We start from the raw sequence: 14,605 nt of genomic DNA on the forward strand, positions 1-14,605 counted from the left end.
ACCAATATCATTCAAGACAAAAGATTTTCTTTTTACCTTGAATGAAGGGGGCATCGTTGGTACTAAAATTTAGAAATTTTCCACCTACAGGTCATAGTGATGACATGGAAAGGATGGCGTGGCAAGGGTGGCTAAAATAGTTGACATAACATAAAGTGGGATTGAAAAGAGAAAGCTATGAAAGATGATAACTAAGGATTTAGAAAGAAATCAAAAAATGGTTCCTAAATGGGGGGATAAACATGAAGAGAGACAGAAAATCAAGGAAGATCAAAATTAAGAGCCAAGCCAGGAGTCAACTATAAAAAGAAGCTAGAATAAAGATCAAAGGATGAATCATCAATCATCAACTATCAAACACACTCATGCAGAGTCATTTAGAAGTAGTTCTAAATTAGCCATTTTAAGAGCAGATTAAACAAATAGCTTTTTCAACCCCTCATTTCTCTTCTTTCTGTCGATTGTTGTATTTATTCAATTTTTTGTTCTTGTTTAGGTTCTTGTAACTAGTGACAAGTGACAATTTATTCGAATTAATACATATTCCATTATGTTCAATTTCTTCTTTACTTAATTACCTCCAAAGAAGTCCTTAATCTGTTTAAGGCATAGAACTCAACTACAAAGTCTAATCATTTTTATATTAATTTAAAATCGGTTGAAACTTGTTGATCAATCATTGTCGATTGAGTCTAAACTAAATTTTTGCTAACACAAACTCAATGTAGAAGTACAAAAAATATTTAAAATACTAGTTTTTATTGAGTTAATAACTAAAATATATTTTCTCAAACATTTTTACTTAACAAAATAGATAAAAGTTTAGATTGAAAGTAAAATAAGAAATTATGATTTAAATTGACAAAATAAAAATTTTATTTATTATAAACTTCAAACTTTGAATTTTCATTTATTGATTTATTTGTAAGGGTTCTACTATGGTGTGCAACCTACTTACGGTTGCACACCATATGCAACCCAATTGTTGCCATTAAAGGGTGTAAGTGTAAATGTGTAAATGCAAAAATAGAAGGGTGTAGGTGCCTTACATACCATATGCAAGGCACACCTAAGAAAAGTCCTATTTGTAATTTCTCCGAAGCAAAAAAAAAAAATCTAAAGTTTTCAAAATTAGGCAAACAATCTCAATATTTAGAATGTCACGGTGGATGCAAAGATCGATGTAGACGTAGCGTAGAAAGAAGAAACACCACATTATAAATTAACATTATTCTTGATAGTAGGTATTTGCCACGGATATGCTTAAGCCCAACCTGCGGATAAGCCCATTACCTTCTATATGGGCCTTCTCGAACTCTAATGAAAAAAATCAAAACCAAAAAAAAAAAAAAAATCATACTAGAATTTGCCTCAAATCCAAACAAATGAAGTATAAGCCGTACTTTATTCTAACATTTAAAAAAAAAAAAAAAAAATTATCAAAGAATTTAAATTGACCTACTATGTCATTCTGCAAAAGATTCTATACCATGTATACAATGACATATAATACAAATCATATATATATTAGTCAAATCCAATCATTTTGGATCCTCTTAAATTTGAATATGAGACTTTCAAAATTGGCATGGCTTCTATCCAGTCCTTAATCGGATCGAACCGTGCTTAACTTCTTAATGAGACTTTTGGATCCTCTTAAATTTGAATATAGTAAAACTCTCGTGTTTAACTTCTTAACCACGGGTTAGTACAATTTGACTTTGATGATATAAAATTAATTTTCAGTTCTTTTATTCCCTTCAACTATTTCTTATCCCTGATTTTTCCAATATCTTAAAAGAGAATAAATACTTGTTCTTAGATTAGTAATAAAGTTACAATAATGATACATCTCTTTAAAATTAGAGCTTTAATTGAACTCTAGTGAGGTGAAAAATCAGAAAAAAAAAAAACAAAAAAAGACAAGGCCAAAACATCATATCATATGAGTCCTACATACACATTAGAACTATTACAACTTACAAATTAGAGTTTCAAAATATTTTTCATAAAGTAATCTCATTAGGAATAAAACGTCATTTGTGCAAATCATGAAAACAATCGTTTTACACGTGGAATAAAATTACATATTTATAACCTACAATTTATAAATTTCCTTTAAAAGGATTTTCCAATTCAGTGTCAAGATGTAGTTATGGAAAGTACACATATACAAATATTAATAAGGATAGATAATAATCAAAAGATTATGGAAAGTGTGCATAATTATATATTCAGAAAAGTTTTTCATTTTTTTTTTTTGGATATATATATATATATATATATTAAGGAACTAGAATTTAAGCTTAGATTTATATTCAAATAGTTGATGTATATGGTTCAGATTTAATTCTTTGGTGGTAAAACCTACGTCTAAAATCAATCTCAACCACAGAGATATATTCAAAAAGTTATGTTGATTTAATCTCAACCACAAATTTTTAAAATTAGTTTCAATAAAAAATTCTTGGTGTGTAAAACTGCTTTTACTATAATGCCTTTCTCCTAAAACCCCCATCCCACATAAATCCAAGTGTTTTTGGCTAACTGAAATAAGCTAAATACAGCTCTCTCTCTCTCTCTCTCTCCATAGCCTGGTAACCCACCATTGAAGCAGTTGAAGTTTGGCAGCTCAATCACAATGAACAAAAGATTGATCAAAAAGCTTCACATAGATTCCAAAACTATCTAAACACAACCAAGCAATGGCATATATCTCACCTTCAAAGCAATGAAAGACTGCTTTTGAAGAAAGTTCCAATCCAACCCATGGGAAGGAGAGGAGGGGCCAACCTTCCTTCCTTTCTTTCTTTTCTTTTCTTTTGAGTAATCCCCAAGCCTTACAATCTCTTTATTCTCCATATTCAACAAGCCTTATCCAACAAAGACACTAGCTATTTCCATGGCCAAAAAGCATTATGGGTTTGTGCTAATCTTGTCTATCATCATAGCCCTTGGTGTTGTCTCCTTTGCCTTTTGCATTGCCTCTGAGTTCAAAAGAACTAAGGTAACAACAACATTGTTTGTCCTTTCTTCTATCATTTTCAAATCACAGAAATAGTCTCTTGACACGTAAAATAAGGCTGTATACATCTTATCCTCCCAAACCTCATAGTGGCGAAAGTCTCATACACTGGGACTTTCTTTTTTATTTTCTTTCATTTTTTCCCCTCATAGTTCATTTTTTTTGGGTGTTTTTGCAGAGGAAGGATCTGAAGTTAGATGGGAAGTTGTGTTTTTTGCCGGGAAGTCATGCATTTGAATATGGAATTGCAGCTTTGATCTGCCTGTTTGTTGCTCAGATCACCGGAAACTTGATTATCTGCTGGAATTTTTGTTCAGGGGAGAAGACAACTGGCTGCAAGGCTAAAAGCCCAACCAAGGCTTTCACTTTTCTGTTACTTTCATGGTAGGTGACCTCTCTCTCTCTCTCTCACATGTATGCATATTCTTGGGTTACAATTATGGATGGGTTTTACATTCATTGTAAGGTAAACATCAAGTTGTTGAATCTAGATAGGTCAGACTCATTGCACACACCAAACTAATCAAAACATCAGTGGTTGAATTTAGATAGGTCATAGACTCATTGCACACACCAAACTAATCAAACCATCATAGCCCACCTATGTATGCTCAACTTGATTTTTGAGTACTCATAACAACTACCCATTATTATCAATTTCAAGTCACTTTTTTTGTTTTTTTTGTTTTGTGTGTGTGTGAATTTGGGGATGCTACCATTTGCCATAGCTTGACAACAAAGATTATTTTTACCCTAATACTTGTAACACATAATTAAAACATAGAATGGGTTATAATAAAGAATAATAATAGATTGAGATTTATTCTAAATGTAGATCTCTTCATATCTGGATTTAATCACAACCTTCTATTACATTTTTTTGTGAACCATTATGTGATTTATTCTATGTACCTATCATTATTATTATTCTTATTTGTAGACTACATAGGTAGAACCCTAGCACGTCAAGCAATTAGATATACCTCAAGAATTTAGACTAGATCCTCTATCCCGATCCCCTTATCTCTCTGTTTGGAATATCGAATCTATATACGATCAAGTCCAACGGCACTCATTGTTTGATAGAGATGCGGTATGAGACAAGAAAATAAAAGAATGGAGACATCGCATCCCATGTGCAATTTTTTAAGAACAAATTATATATGTAGGATTAGGAAAGAAATTAATCACCCCTGAGATTGACGACAGCTAGGACTAGGAAAGCAATTAATTGCGAAGGGAAACATGGTCCGAGACAAACAATAATACAAACATGTTTTGGAAACAATGTTGTTGCAGGTTTAGCTTTGGAATTGCAATTGCATTAATCAGTGCAGCCACAAGTATGAACACAAGGCAGCCCTACGGGGAAGGATGGTTAGACGGCGAGTGCTACATAGTCAAAGATGGAGTGTACATTGGCTCTGCAATTCTAGTTTTTGTTTCCATAGGTTTGATTATTGTTTCAGACATTATGACAATTAGAAAGAGCCAAGTTGAGGAAGAATACAAGGTTCATTCACAATTTGGATGAAGAAAATTGACTAGGAAGTACATGACAGAATTATCATAGAAACAGAGAAAGAAACAGGGGCCTAATATCTTCAAGCCAAAGATGGGGATTGGATGAGGGCAAGGCAGTACCTCCACCACACATAACTGCACCCATTGAGGACGTGTTGAATCTTTTTTAGAAAATTTTACAGAATGTAGTGCTGACAGTACTATATTCATTGTGAGCATCATTCAAGTTGGGTTTAGCAATTGTTCCCAGCATCTTTTTCAAAAAGATTGAATTAGTGAGGGGCTAGCCGGGAAGGCTCGATCAGGATCTGTTTTAGTTTTATTTTTTTAAGTCTTTTTTTAATTATTTATGGGATAAAGTTTTTAAAAGAAGTTATGCATTTGGAAAATGGAAAAACTTTTTTTTTTTTGGTGTGTTATTAAAAGTTTAAGCAATTTTTTTTTTTTTTTGTCTCTGGTATTATATATATATATATATATTTAATCTTTTTAGATTATTTTAGAATAAAAGGACCTCAAAAGTATAAATAAATAAATTAATAAAAAAATATTAAAAAATTCAATAAAGATAAAAAAAAATTGTTTTAAAAATGTATTTTTTAACCGTTGTTAAACAAACGTAAATTTTGTCATCATTTAAAAAGTCATAATCAAATTATCTAATTTTTTTAAGGCAAAAGTAAATAAAAAAATTGTAACCAAAGAAGAGTTGAGTATAATACAGTTATATTTTAAGTACTTTCACGTCTTGTTTCTAATTTTTTAGGTGAACAAAAAGAAAATATCAATTCAGTGAAAGTTTTAATCAAAAAAGAGATAGATTACAAATACACTCCTAAGATTTGCTTAAAATATAAATTGTTCTCTGTGATTTAAAAAATTACAAATATTTCCTTGTCAGAATTTTTTATTTAACAAAATTAACTAAAAAATGAAATTCATAATTACTCTCTTACACAATAATAAAATTATCTAAATTATTAATTGAAATATATTTCTAATATCATTAAAAACTGTTAATTGACTTAATAATTTCTTAATGAAGGGAGCGATCTGTTATGAAATTAAAAATCTCAGGGGGTGGAATGTAATTTTCAAAACTATATCGTATTTTAATCAATCTTAAGGGGTGTATTTATAATTTACCCTAAAAAATTTCATTTAATGAATTTTATAAACTTATAATAATTTTTTAACAATACGACTAAATGGAAATTTCTCCCAAAAAAACAATCTCAACCCAATAAAATCTGCAAAAGTTTAAAGATTCTTTTATGTTGATGTTAAAGGGACTTGTAGAGAATATTTATCAACAAAAATAAAAAAAAATAAAAAAAAGGGACTTGTAGAGAATAATTGAATGATACACTTCCTTCCGAATGTCAACTGTCAAAATCAGATTATAATTTTGAAAAACCAAACAAAGAAAAAAAAGGAAAGAAGCTTCTTTTGTGTATATTCCTCCCAAGATATTCATAGCGTCTGATGTGTACATATACCTTGCAATTTAGTCCCCATCATCAGAAATGTTTGTCTTAAAGAAAAGTATTCATAACTTTTAAGACAAGTATTCATAACTTTCTGTAAAATAGGTTACACCTAACATTAATTTAATCTATACATTTTATAATTTGAATATCTTTTTTTTTTAGGGGAGAGGCTTCTAGCTTTGCCAACTAGAGAAGTTGTTGGACTCTTGTAAGCTCACCACGGGATTCATCTTGATAATTTGACTTGCTTATATTGTAAATCTAGAAGAGAAGATTATATTTTACCATTATCACCTCAAATTTGTGTTGGAACAAATCGTCTTAAATTCTTCAATTGGTGGTCTTCAGGTGTTCAAAACTTGGCGATGAACTTATTTATGTAGAACAAAAATTTGATATTTCAAGTCATGTTACTTAGTCGCTTTCCTAAAGACAATATTTACACCCACTAAAAGATGTGCAAGGGGTTATAGCAAATTTGCCTCCAAGATACAATGAAGCTTGATCTAAAGATGAAGTCTATCGGCGTCTGCACTAATGACAATAAATCAGAATACTCTTGATATAATCAAGAAAATCAAGACACCAATAATCAAATTGCAGAACTTGATTACCAGTAAGAAAAGCAGAAATTTGCTTAAAAAACTCTTAATCGAAAAATCTAAATCAAGAGGGAGAGAGAGAATTGCAGGAACGCCTTCTGAATTTTTAGATAGAATGAAATGGCTGAGTTCGCAACCTATTTATAGGCCTTGATGGATATGATCGAATGGTCATGTCCCTTGATCGCATCCGATCAGATCTGACTGTTGGATTAACGATCTATAGTGCAAATTATTCTCACACCAAATAGCTGCCTTGACTGATCACACCTGATCATGATCGGGTGCCATCTCATCCGCACGATCGCGCACATTTCTAATCAACGGTTATGATCAAACCGCTCTAGATCAGACACGTAATCGTTCAATTGATTGGTTGACTCATCGCCAACGGACGCCACGTCACTGCCACGTGGAGTTGATTGTATTCCACATCACCTATGCCACGTTGAATCCATGTCATCGCTCCAACCTGTTTGAGCTAAGTGCAAAGTGCGCCATCAAACGCCACACAACCCACTGCTCACGCCACAAGCGTGCACGTGTGCGTATGCGGATGGTGCAAAGCACTATCCTTGCGGTGTGGATGCATAGCTTTTACCTCACAATTCTATATTCAAAGTAATATTCCATGTAGCACTTTATTAAGTGTTCCATGTTTTCCTTTCTTTTCGATATGGAACAAAGTCCCCAAGCTTATTTCAAGCTTTCCAAATAAATATAAGAAAGGTTTTGAAAACACCCAAAAATTAAATTATACATTTTAAAAACTATTTTGAAAATTCCCCAACATTCCCTCACCATTTTCAAAATACTACATGATGACTTTTGGTTCACTTGGCAGCCTTATGCATAGGTGAAGATATCTTACGATTTGAATCATTCAGTTACTGAAGACATCTCAAAGTTAATCAAGATGGCATAGTAGACTTGTCTTCGAACTAGCGATCTTATGCGACTAACCAGACATGTCTCACGCACAGTACAAGTTACCTCAAGTATTCAAACAAATCAACATATGGATTGGCCTTGTGCCTATATCCTGTTTCATGAGCACTCATTGGAAGTAGCACCACCTCCTACGCTCACATAGGTAAGCTTACTAAGAGTACCCCTGTAATTTACAGTACCCTAACAACCCAGTTGTAAGCTTATTAAGAGTTTGCTAACTCATCCTCTTATTTCCACATTACAGGTACCAAGTACTTCAACCTTGGGATAAAAATGAAATAAAATTAAGTGCTTATAATCACGACATATAGTGTACTTGGGCTCATTGAACTCAAGACTTGATGTTTCTTGATGTTTCTTCAAGCGTTGAGTCAAGTTTCCACCAGGAATGATTATGTTAAGTGCGCTTAAGACCGATCCCCTTTGATGTTTTCTACACCAAATCCCTTGCAAGTCCCTTTGTTAAGGAGTCAGCCAAGTTTTCACTTGACTTTACATAACTAATGGTAATCACACCTTCTGTGATTAACTGCCTGACATAGCTACGTCTTAGTCCTATATGCTTGGACTTTCCATTATGGACGTGGCTATAGGCCCATGATAGAGTTGCTTCACTATCACAATGCAAAGATATTGGTGACATAGGTTTTGGCCATATCTTAATCTCTAACAAGAGATTCCTTAGCCACTTTGCCTCTTTGCTACAAGAATCCAATGCTACAAACTCAGACGCCATGGTTGAGTCTGTTATGCATGTTTGCATCTTAGAACCCCAGGTGACAGCTCCTTTTCCAAGAGTAAAAATGCAACCACTCGTGGATGAGTGATCTTCATGGTCAGTTATGCAACTGGAATCTGTGAATCCTTCTAACACTGCTGTATAGCCATTATAGACTATTCCATAGCCTATTGTTTTCCTCAAGTACCTAAGTACTCGGTTAATAGCATGCCAATGCACACAATTGAGATTACTAGTGTATTTACTAAGTTTTCCCACTGCAAATGCAATATCAGGTCTATTGCAAGTCATGGCATACATCAGGCTACCTATCACTCTTGAATATTCTAGCTGATCAATAGCTCTTCCAGTATTAGGATACAATTTCAAATTTGAAAAGGTGTAGACATGGGTGTACAATTATATTGATTAAATTTTTTAAGAATTTTCTCAATATAGTGCGATTAGGTAAAAATCAAACTATTGTCCTCTCATTTGATCTTAATACCCAGAATTACGTCAGCCAAGCCCATATCTTTCATACTAAAGCTAGATGACAAGAAACTTTTAGTACTTTCAATGACATCACTGTCAATTCCAAAAATAAGCATGTCATTTACATATAGGCATATGATTACACCTCTATTGCCAGTAAACTTACTGTACACACACTTATCAGGTTCATGTATCCTAAAACCATTTGACACTATTACTTTGTCAAATTTTTGATGCCACTATTTTGGAGCTTGTTTCAGTCCATATAATAACTTCACGAGTTTACACACTTTGTGTTCTTGACCCTGTACAACAAATCCTTCCGGTTGTTGCATGTAGATTTCCTCATCTAACTCTCTATTTAGGAAAGCAATCTTAACATCCATTTGATGAATTTCAAGCTTGTAGATTGATGCTAAGGCAATCAACACTCGAATGGTGGCAATCTTGGCCACCGGAGCATATGTATCAAAATAATCGATACCCTCATTTCAGTAAAACCCTTAGCAACTAATCTTGCTTTTAACTTGTCAATTGTGCTATTAACTTTCATTTTCCTTTTGAAAATCCATTTACAACCAATTGGTTTGGATCCAGATGGCAAATCAGCAAGTATCCAGGTATTGTTACCCATGATAGAATCCATCTCATCACTTATTGCTTCTTTCCAGAAAGCAACATCTTGAGACTTCATAGCTTCCTCAAAGGTTAATGGATCTGAATCCATATTCAAAGAAATCATTGTTTGCTTGCAATAAGCTTTTCTAGTTCCTTCTACAAGGTAAACAATGAAATCAAGGCCAAATGACTTCTCAATCTTGGCCCTCTTACTCCTCCTTAGCTCAATACGCTCATTAGGTTCATTAGGCTCAATGAGTTCATGTCGTTCACTTTCCTCTGTAGATATCAAAGGAGTTGATTCATTTCCTTGATTAAAATCCAACATTGGAATGGCTGTGAAATGATTCTCATAAAATACCGCATCACGTGATTCAATGATGGTATTTGTTTCGACTAAACCGTTGGGCTTTACTACCAGAAACCTATATGCTTTGTTATGTATAGCATAGCCAAGGAATATGCATTCAATTCATTTTTCACCTAATTTCTTCCTTTTAGGTTCAGGTAATCTGACTATTGCTCTATAGACCCATGTTTTCAAGTAACCTAGATTAGGTTTCTTGTTTTTTCAAAGTTCATAAGGAGTAACATTTCTTTCCTTGAGAGGAATTCTATTGAGTATGTGACAGGTAGTGAGCAAGGCTTCACCCCAAAAACCAGAACTTAAACTAGAGTAAGAAAGCATAACATTAATCATTTCTGTTAATATCCTATTCTTTCTTTCAACTACTCCATTTTGTTGTGGTGTGTAGGGTGCAAACTTCTCATGAATAATACCAACATTTTCACAAAATTCTGGAAAATGGTATACGCTGCCTTTATCAGACCTAAGTCTCTATATTTTGATATTACACTGATTTTCTACTTCTGTAACAATCCCGATCCATGATTACCAATTAATCCATGACTAATTATGCTTAATAAGTAATTAAGATGAAATTCTGAATTAATTACATGTGCGATGCATTATTTGTGTTCCTATCTGTCTATCGTAGAAATATTTGTTTCTATTTCTGTTTTATTCTACGAATTGAATGCCTTATCGGCATCTGATCACGGAATTGACTTGATTTCTGTGCTAGTTAGAATTTTTAGAACCTTATGATATGATTCGGAATGCATTAAATTAGAATAATTAATGTCAAATTGCTTAGCTTAAGTTAAGATTAATTAAACGTCCTAAGTAAACCTATATAAGGCCTATACACACCACTTGAGTCACCTTTTTCTCCTCATCTTTGAGCCTTCAAGAGACAAATGTGAGATAGAGGAAAAGAGACCAAGGGGGTTGAGATTAACACTAGCACTTGGAAGAAATTGCTAAAGAATTCAAGGAAATTGGCTTGGAACCTTAGAGAATTCACCAACTAGAGCTTCATTGAGGAGTTGAGGTAGGAATTTCACCATTGAATTGTATACTTATGATGTCTAAACCACAAATTCAAGAGAAATTAGTTGAGTAACGTAAGGATTGAGCTAGAATGGGTGAACTTGAGCCACATCATGCATGCATGCACATTTTCTTACATTTTGAATTAAATTTCAAGTAATTCTCACATGCATGTGCTAAGTCTACCTTTGTTTTGAGAGTTCATCTTGTGTTGTATCATTTTATACTAATTGATCATGTTTTGGAAGCTTTAAAGTCAAGATAAAACATGAATGTTATGTTTTCAAAGAATTGAGTTTAGTTTTGAGCATTTGGCATGCTTTTGGGCCTTGATTTCATGAAATGATCTTTAATTCTCAATGATTTGTAAGTTTACAAATGTTTTCTCAAGTTTTGAGGCCCAAGGGGTGCATTTTACAGCTTTGCATTCAAGTTTTGAGCTTGTGAGTGCAATCTAGAAATTCCATATTTTGCCCATTCACTCGAGCGGCAGATCTTGCGCTTAAGCGACCACCTTTGTTTTTGCACCTCCACTTGACTGATCAAAAGTTTGCTCAAGCATAAAATGCATGCTCTCAGAAGTTTACATGTTTTGCAAACAGCTCGAGCGACAAGAGTTGCACTCAAGCGAAGGCATAAATCTCACGCTCGAGCAAGCGTCACGCGGAAAAATCAAGCAACCAGTACTGTTGTAGAGTTTGCAGGCCGCTCGAGCTCACATTTTGTATTTCCATTCGAGCGAAGGAAGTTACGCTTGAGCAGGACCCCTATTTTCAACAAATTTTGTTAAGTGTTTCCTAGTGTATTTTAGCATCCGCATTACATCCAAGGCATTCCTAGGCCATGATTAAGACATAATAATGAGAATAAAGGCTAGAAACACACTAAGAATGAAATAAAATGAGTTACGTAAGACCCAAGCGTGTGTTTCAGTAAATGTATCTGTTGTGTTTGTGTAGGTCACGTGCCGTGAGCTGTTGGTCCATTGGTTTGGTCCATTGGTTTGCTATCAAGCTATCTATGAAGCTATCTGTGAGTAATAACTTAGTAACACTATGTTCGATATGTAGTAAAACTATGTTCGATACGAAATACTTTCTGAATATTATGATATGATATGAGTTGTTTTTGAATGTTAGAAAAGAATGTGTTGTGATTACATGAATGATGATCCACTTCTTTGAAATGTAATTGTGGTATCGTTAACAGAGGCCGTCACCCAGGGGGCATAATACTGTGGCTTATGGTCATGAGGCCCTCACCTGGGGGAGATAATACCACGGCCCAGTCCCTCGCCCTAGGGAAACAATACTGTGGCCCATGTATGCAATATGTAACCCGGCACCGGAGGTTCTAATATGGAACTTAATATGCTTGACCAAAGAGATATGTTTAATGCTAACGTATACACCACTCATGATATGAATATGTTTATGACTCTATTTCTGATACGAATATACTTATGCTTCTGTTCAATAAGAGATTTGAAAGTTATATCTGTAATGGACATCATTCATTAAACCCTTTTACTTTGTTATTATTCACTGGGCTGCAACTCACTGTATTATATATGTATGTAGGTGACCAGGCTTAGAGTTGAGGACCTGGAGTCTCAGTCGTGTCAGCCAGCTGTTGTGCCTCCCGAGGAGATTCCTTTTTGTAGCTCACATGTGTTTGGGACTTTGTTTCTTTTGGAAGTTAAACAATTCTTATGTTTATGTGTATATCTGTCATGAATATGGCATGGACTACTGTATGTTTGGCATCACGCCTATGTATATAAAGTTTTTTTTTTGAATTACTGTCTCATGGATGTTAACACAGCTCAGTGGACTATATATTTTCTATAATTGCTTCATCAGCCCCTTACGTTTTGTGATATTCAGGTCAGAGGCCTTTGGTAATCCGAGGATGTGAAGCCCCTGAAAAATGTATTCTCTTAAAAAACCCTTATGTTTGAATTATTTTCTTAAAGCCCCTTAGTTCCTTGAATTATTTTGAATCTTGTCGGTTAGCATTTTTTTTTTTTTTTTTATCAAAACAGGAATATCCTAGCTGAATTAGGTTCTTTAGCCTAATTTAATTTAATTTTACATAAGTAAGGTTCCAATACATGAGTTTAATTCCAAGCCCTCACTCTTTATTTAAATTCAAGAATTACCCTAAAAACTAGTACATGTACTTTATATTATAGGTACCATCAATCAAATTGAGATCTATATATATATATATACTTTGGGGAATGTGTCCCTAGTACCTAAATTGAATAAAAAAAATAGCCCCATCACCCTTCCCAATGGCCGGCCACCCTAGGAAGATGTGAGGAGCCTATTTTCAAGAATTATAATCATGGTATTCTAGAAACCCTAACACCTAGTACCCCTAGACCTAGGGTTTTGTTCCCAATACTAGTTTCATTTCAACTTAAGACCAACTAGATATTTTCTAATCCCATGACTAAGTTCCCTAATCACTCCCTATTCCATTAGACTCCAAGTAAATCCTAACTTTTCCATCCAATTCCAATTAATGGGCTTTTATGTCATTTTACACCAAAATTTGCCTATAAATACAACCACCCCCTAGCTTGGCAAACACAAACAACACACTTACACACACATTCGGCCTAGAGGAGAGAAAGGAGAGCAAGAGAGAAGTCTTGAGAGGGAGAGGAAGGAAGATGAGAGCCATCTTGTTCAAAGCCTAGCAAGTATGCCACAACACAACCTTCTCTTTCATTTTCCTTTTTCAAATACATGTTCTTAAGGGTTCTAGATAATGTTTTCAGATGTGTTATGGATGAGTTACTTGTGTTAAAAATGATAAGAGTTGAGCCTTGATTCTACCTCTCTTGTATTTTTTCTCATTTCGGTACAAAACTATCTTTTTCATACCGATCTCTCAAACTTTCCAAAGGCACACCTTCAAGCAAATTTTCTGAGTTTAATATATGTTAGTTGGCATGTTTTCATCACAAAATAAATGAAAATTTTCCCGTAATGGATCCCTTTTCTCACAAATCTTCTTGTTTTGGATATTGTGCCATAGAATCTGTTTTCGCAGCCAACTTTCAAAATTTCTAGAAAAATGTAGAGAATTATTCTGGACCTCTATTTTATGTCAAAACCTTCCTTAAGGAGTTAGCTTTCAAATAAAATTGGTTTCATTGAAAAACAGTGGGCGGTTTGTAAGAAAATCAAATTTTCGTAACGGTCGATGAATCTAGACAGCGCTGGAGTGTTTTCTAAATAACTTAAAATCTAGAAAAGCTATCCCATTTCCGAAATATGTTCTGGAAACTAGATTAAATTCTCTACAAACCATAGGAAGGCCAAGTCCAGTGAAAAATCTAAAATAGTCCTTTTATTCTAATCCTTATGTGATATTGAATCTGAAAATTCTGTTGTGCATGGATGTTTTATGCTCTTGTGTTCATGAAAATGCTTATTAGCTTATGATCATATCTTGGCATGATATTATATGTGTTATGGTTATGTTCTTTATCTCCCTCATCTTAATGATGCATGCTTATGTGGATATTATTATCTTGTTAAGTTGGTCTAACCTTGATTTAAAACATTTAACTCAACGGAAAACTTAATTGGGATGGTATTGGGTTTTCGATCTTTTGAGTAATGAAAAGATGATGATGGGTGATGTATGGAATGTTGGGATGCATTCCCTATTTGGAAGTTAAAGTCTTGCGCAAGTGGTTTTCGGAACCCTTGAACGGAGCGGTTGTATTCGGACCCTAGGTGGCTTGGTGTGAGGAGGGATTTGGGCAAGGCC

The 14,605-nt window shown here is 34.0% G+C and overlaps 1 protein-coding gene across 2 annotated transcripts; it reads left to right on the plus strand.

Annotated features, from left to right (window-relative positions):
* The first annotated feature begins 2,510 nt into the window (after nucleotides 1–2,510).
* LOC114303911 (protein MODIFYING WALL LIGNIN-1) lies at nucleotides 2,511–12,614 on the plus strand. 2 transcript variants are annotated; one of them, XM_028249089.2, is made up of 4 exons: nucleotides 2,511–3,007; nucleotides 3,204–3,409; nucleotides 11,776–11,848; nucleotides 12,397–12,614. In XM_028249089.2, exons 1-4 carry the CDS (start codon nucleotides 2,903–2,905, stop codon nucleotides 12,550–12,552), a joined length of 540 nt encoding a protein of 179 aa, XP_028104890.1. In that variant the 5' UTR covers nucleotides 2,511–2,902; the 3' UTR covers nucleotides 12,553–12,614. The 2 variants fall into 2 exon arrangements, with proteins under 2 accessions (XP_028104890.1, XP_028104889.1); XM_028249088.2 differs by lacking the exons at nucleotides 11,776–11,848; nucleotides 12,397–12,614 and adding an exon at nucleotides 4,325–4,938 and having other exon boundaries at nucleotides 2,526–3,007.
* The last annotated feature ends 1,991 nt before the right edge of the window (nucleotides 12,615–14,605 follow it).

The sequence above is a fragment of the Camellia sinensis genome, chromosome 11, assembly GCF_055761805.1.
Source record: "Camellia sinensis isolate YWXY chromosome 11, ASM5576180v1, whole genome shotgun sequence".
Lineage (NCBI taxonomy): Eukaryota > Viridiplantae > Streptophyta > Magnoliopsida > Ericales > Theaceae > Camellia > Camellia sinensis.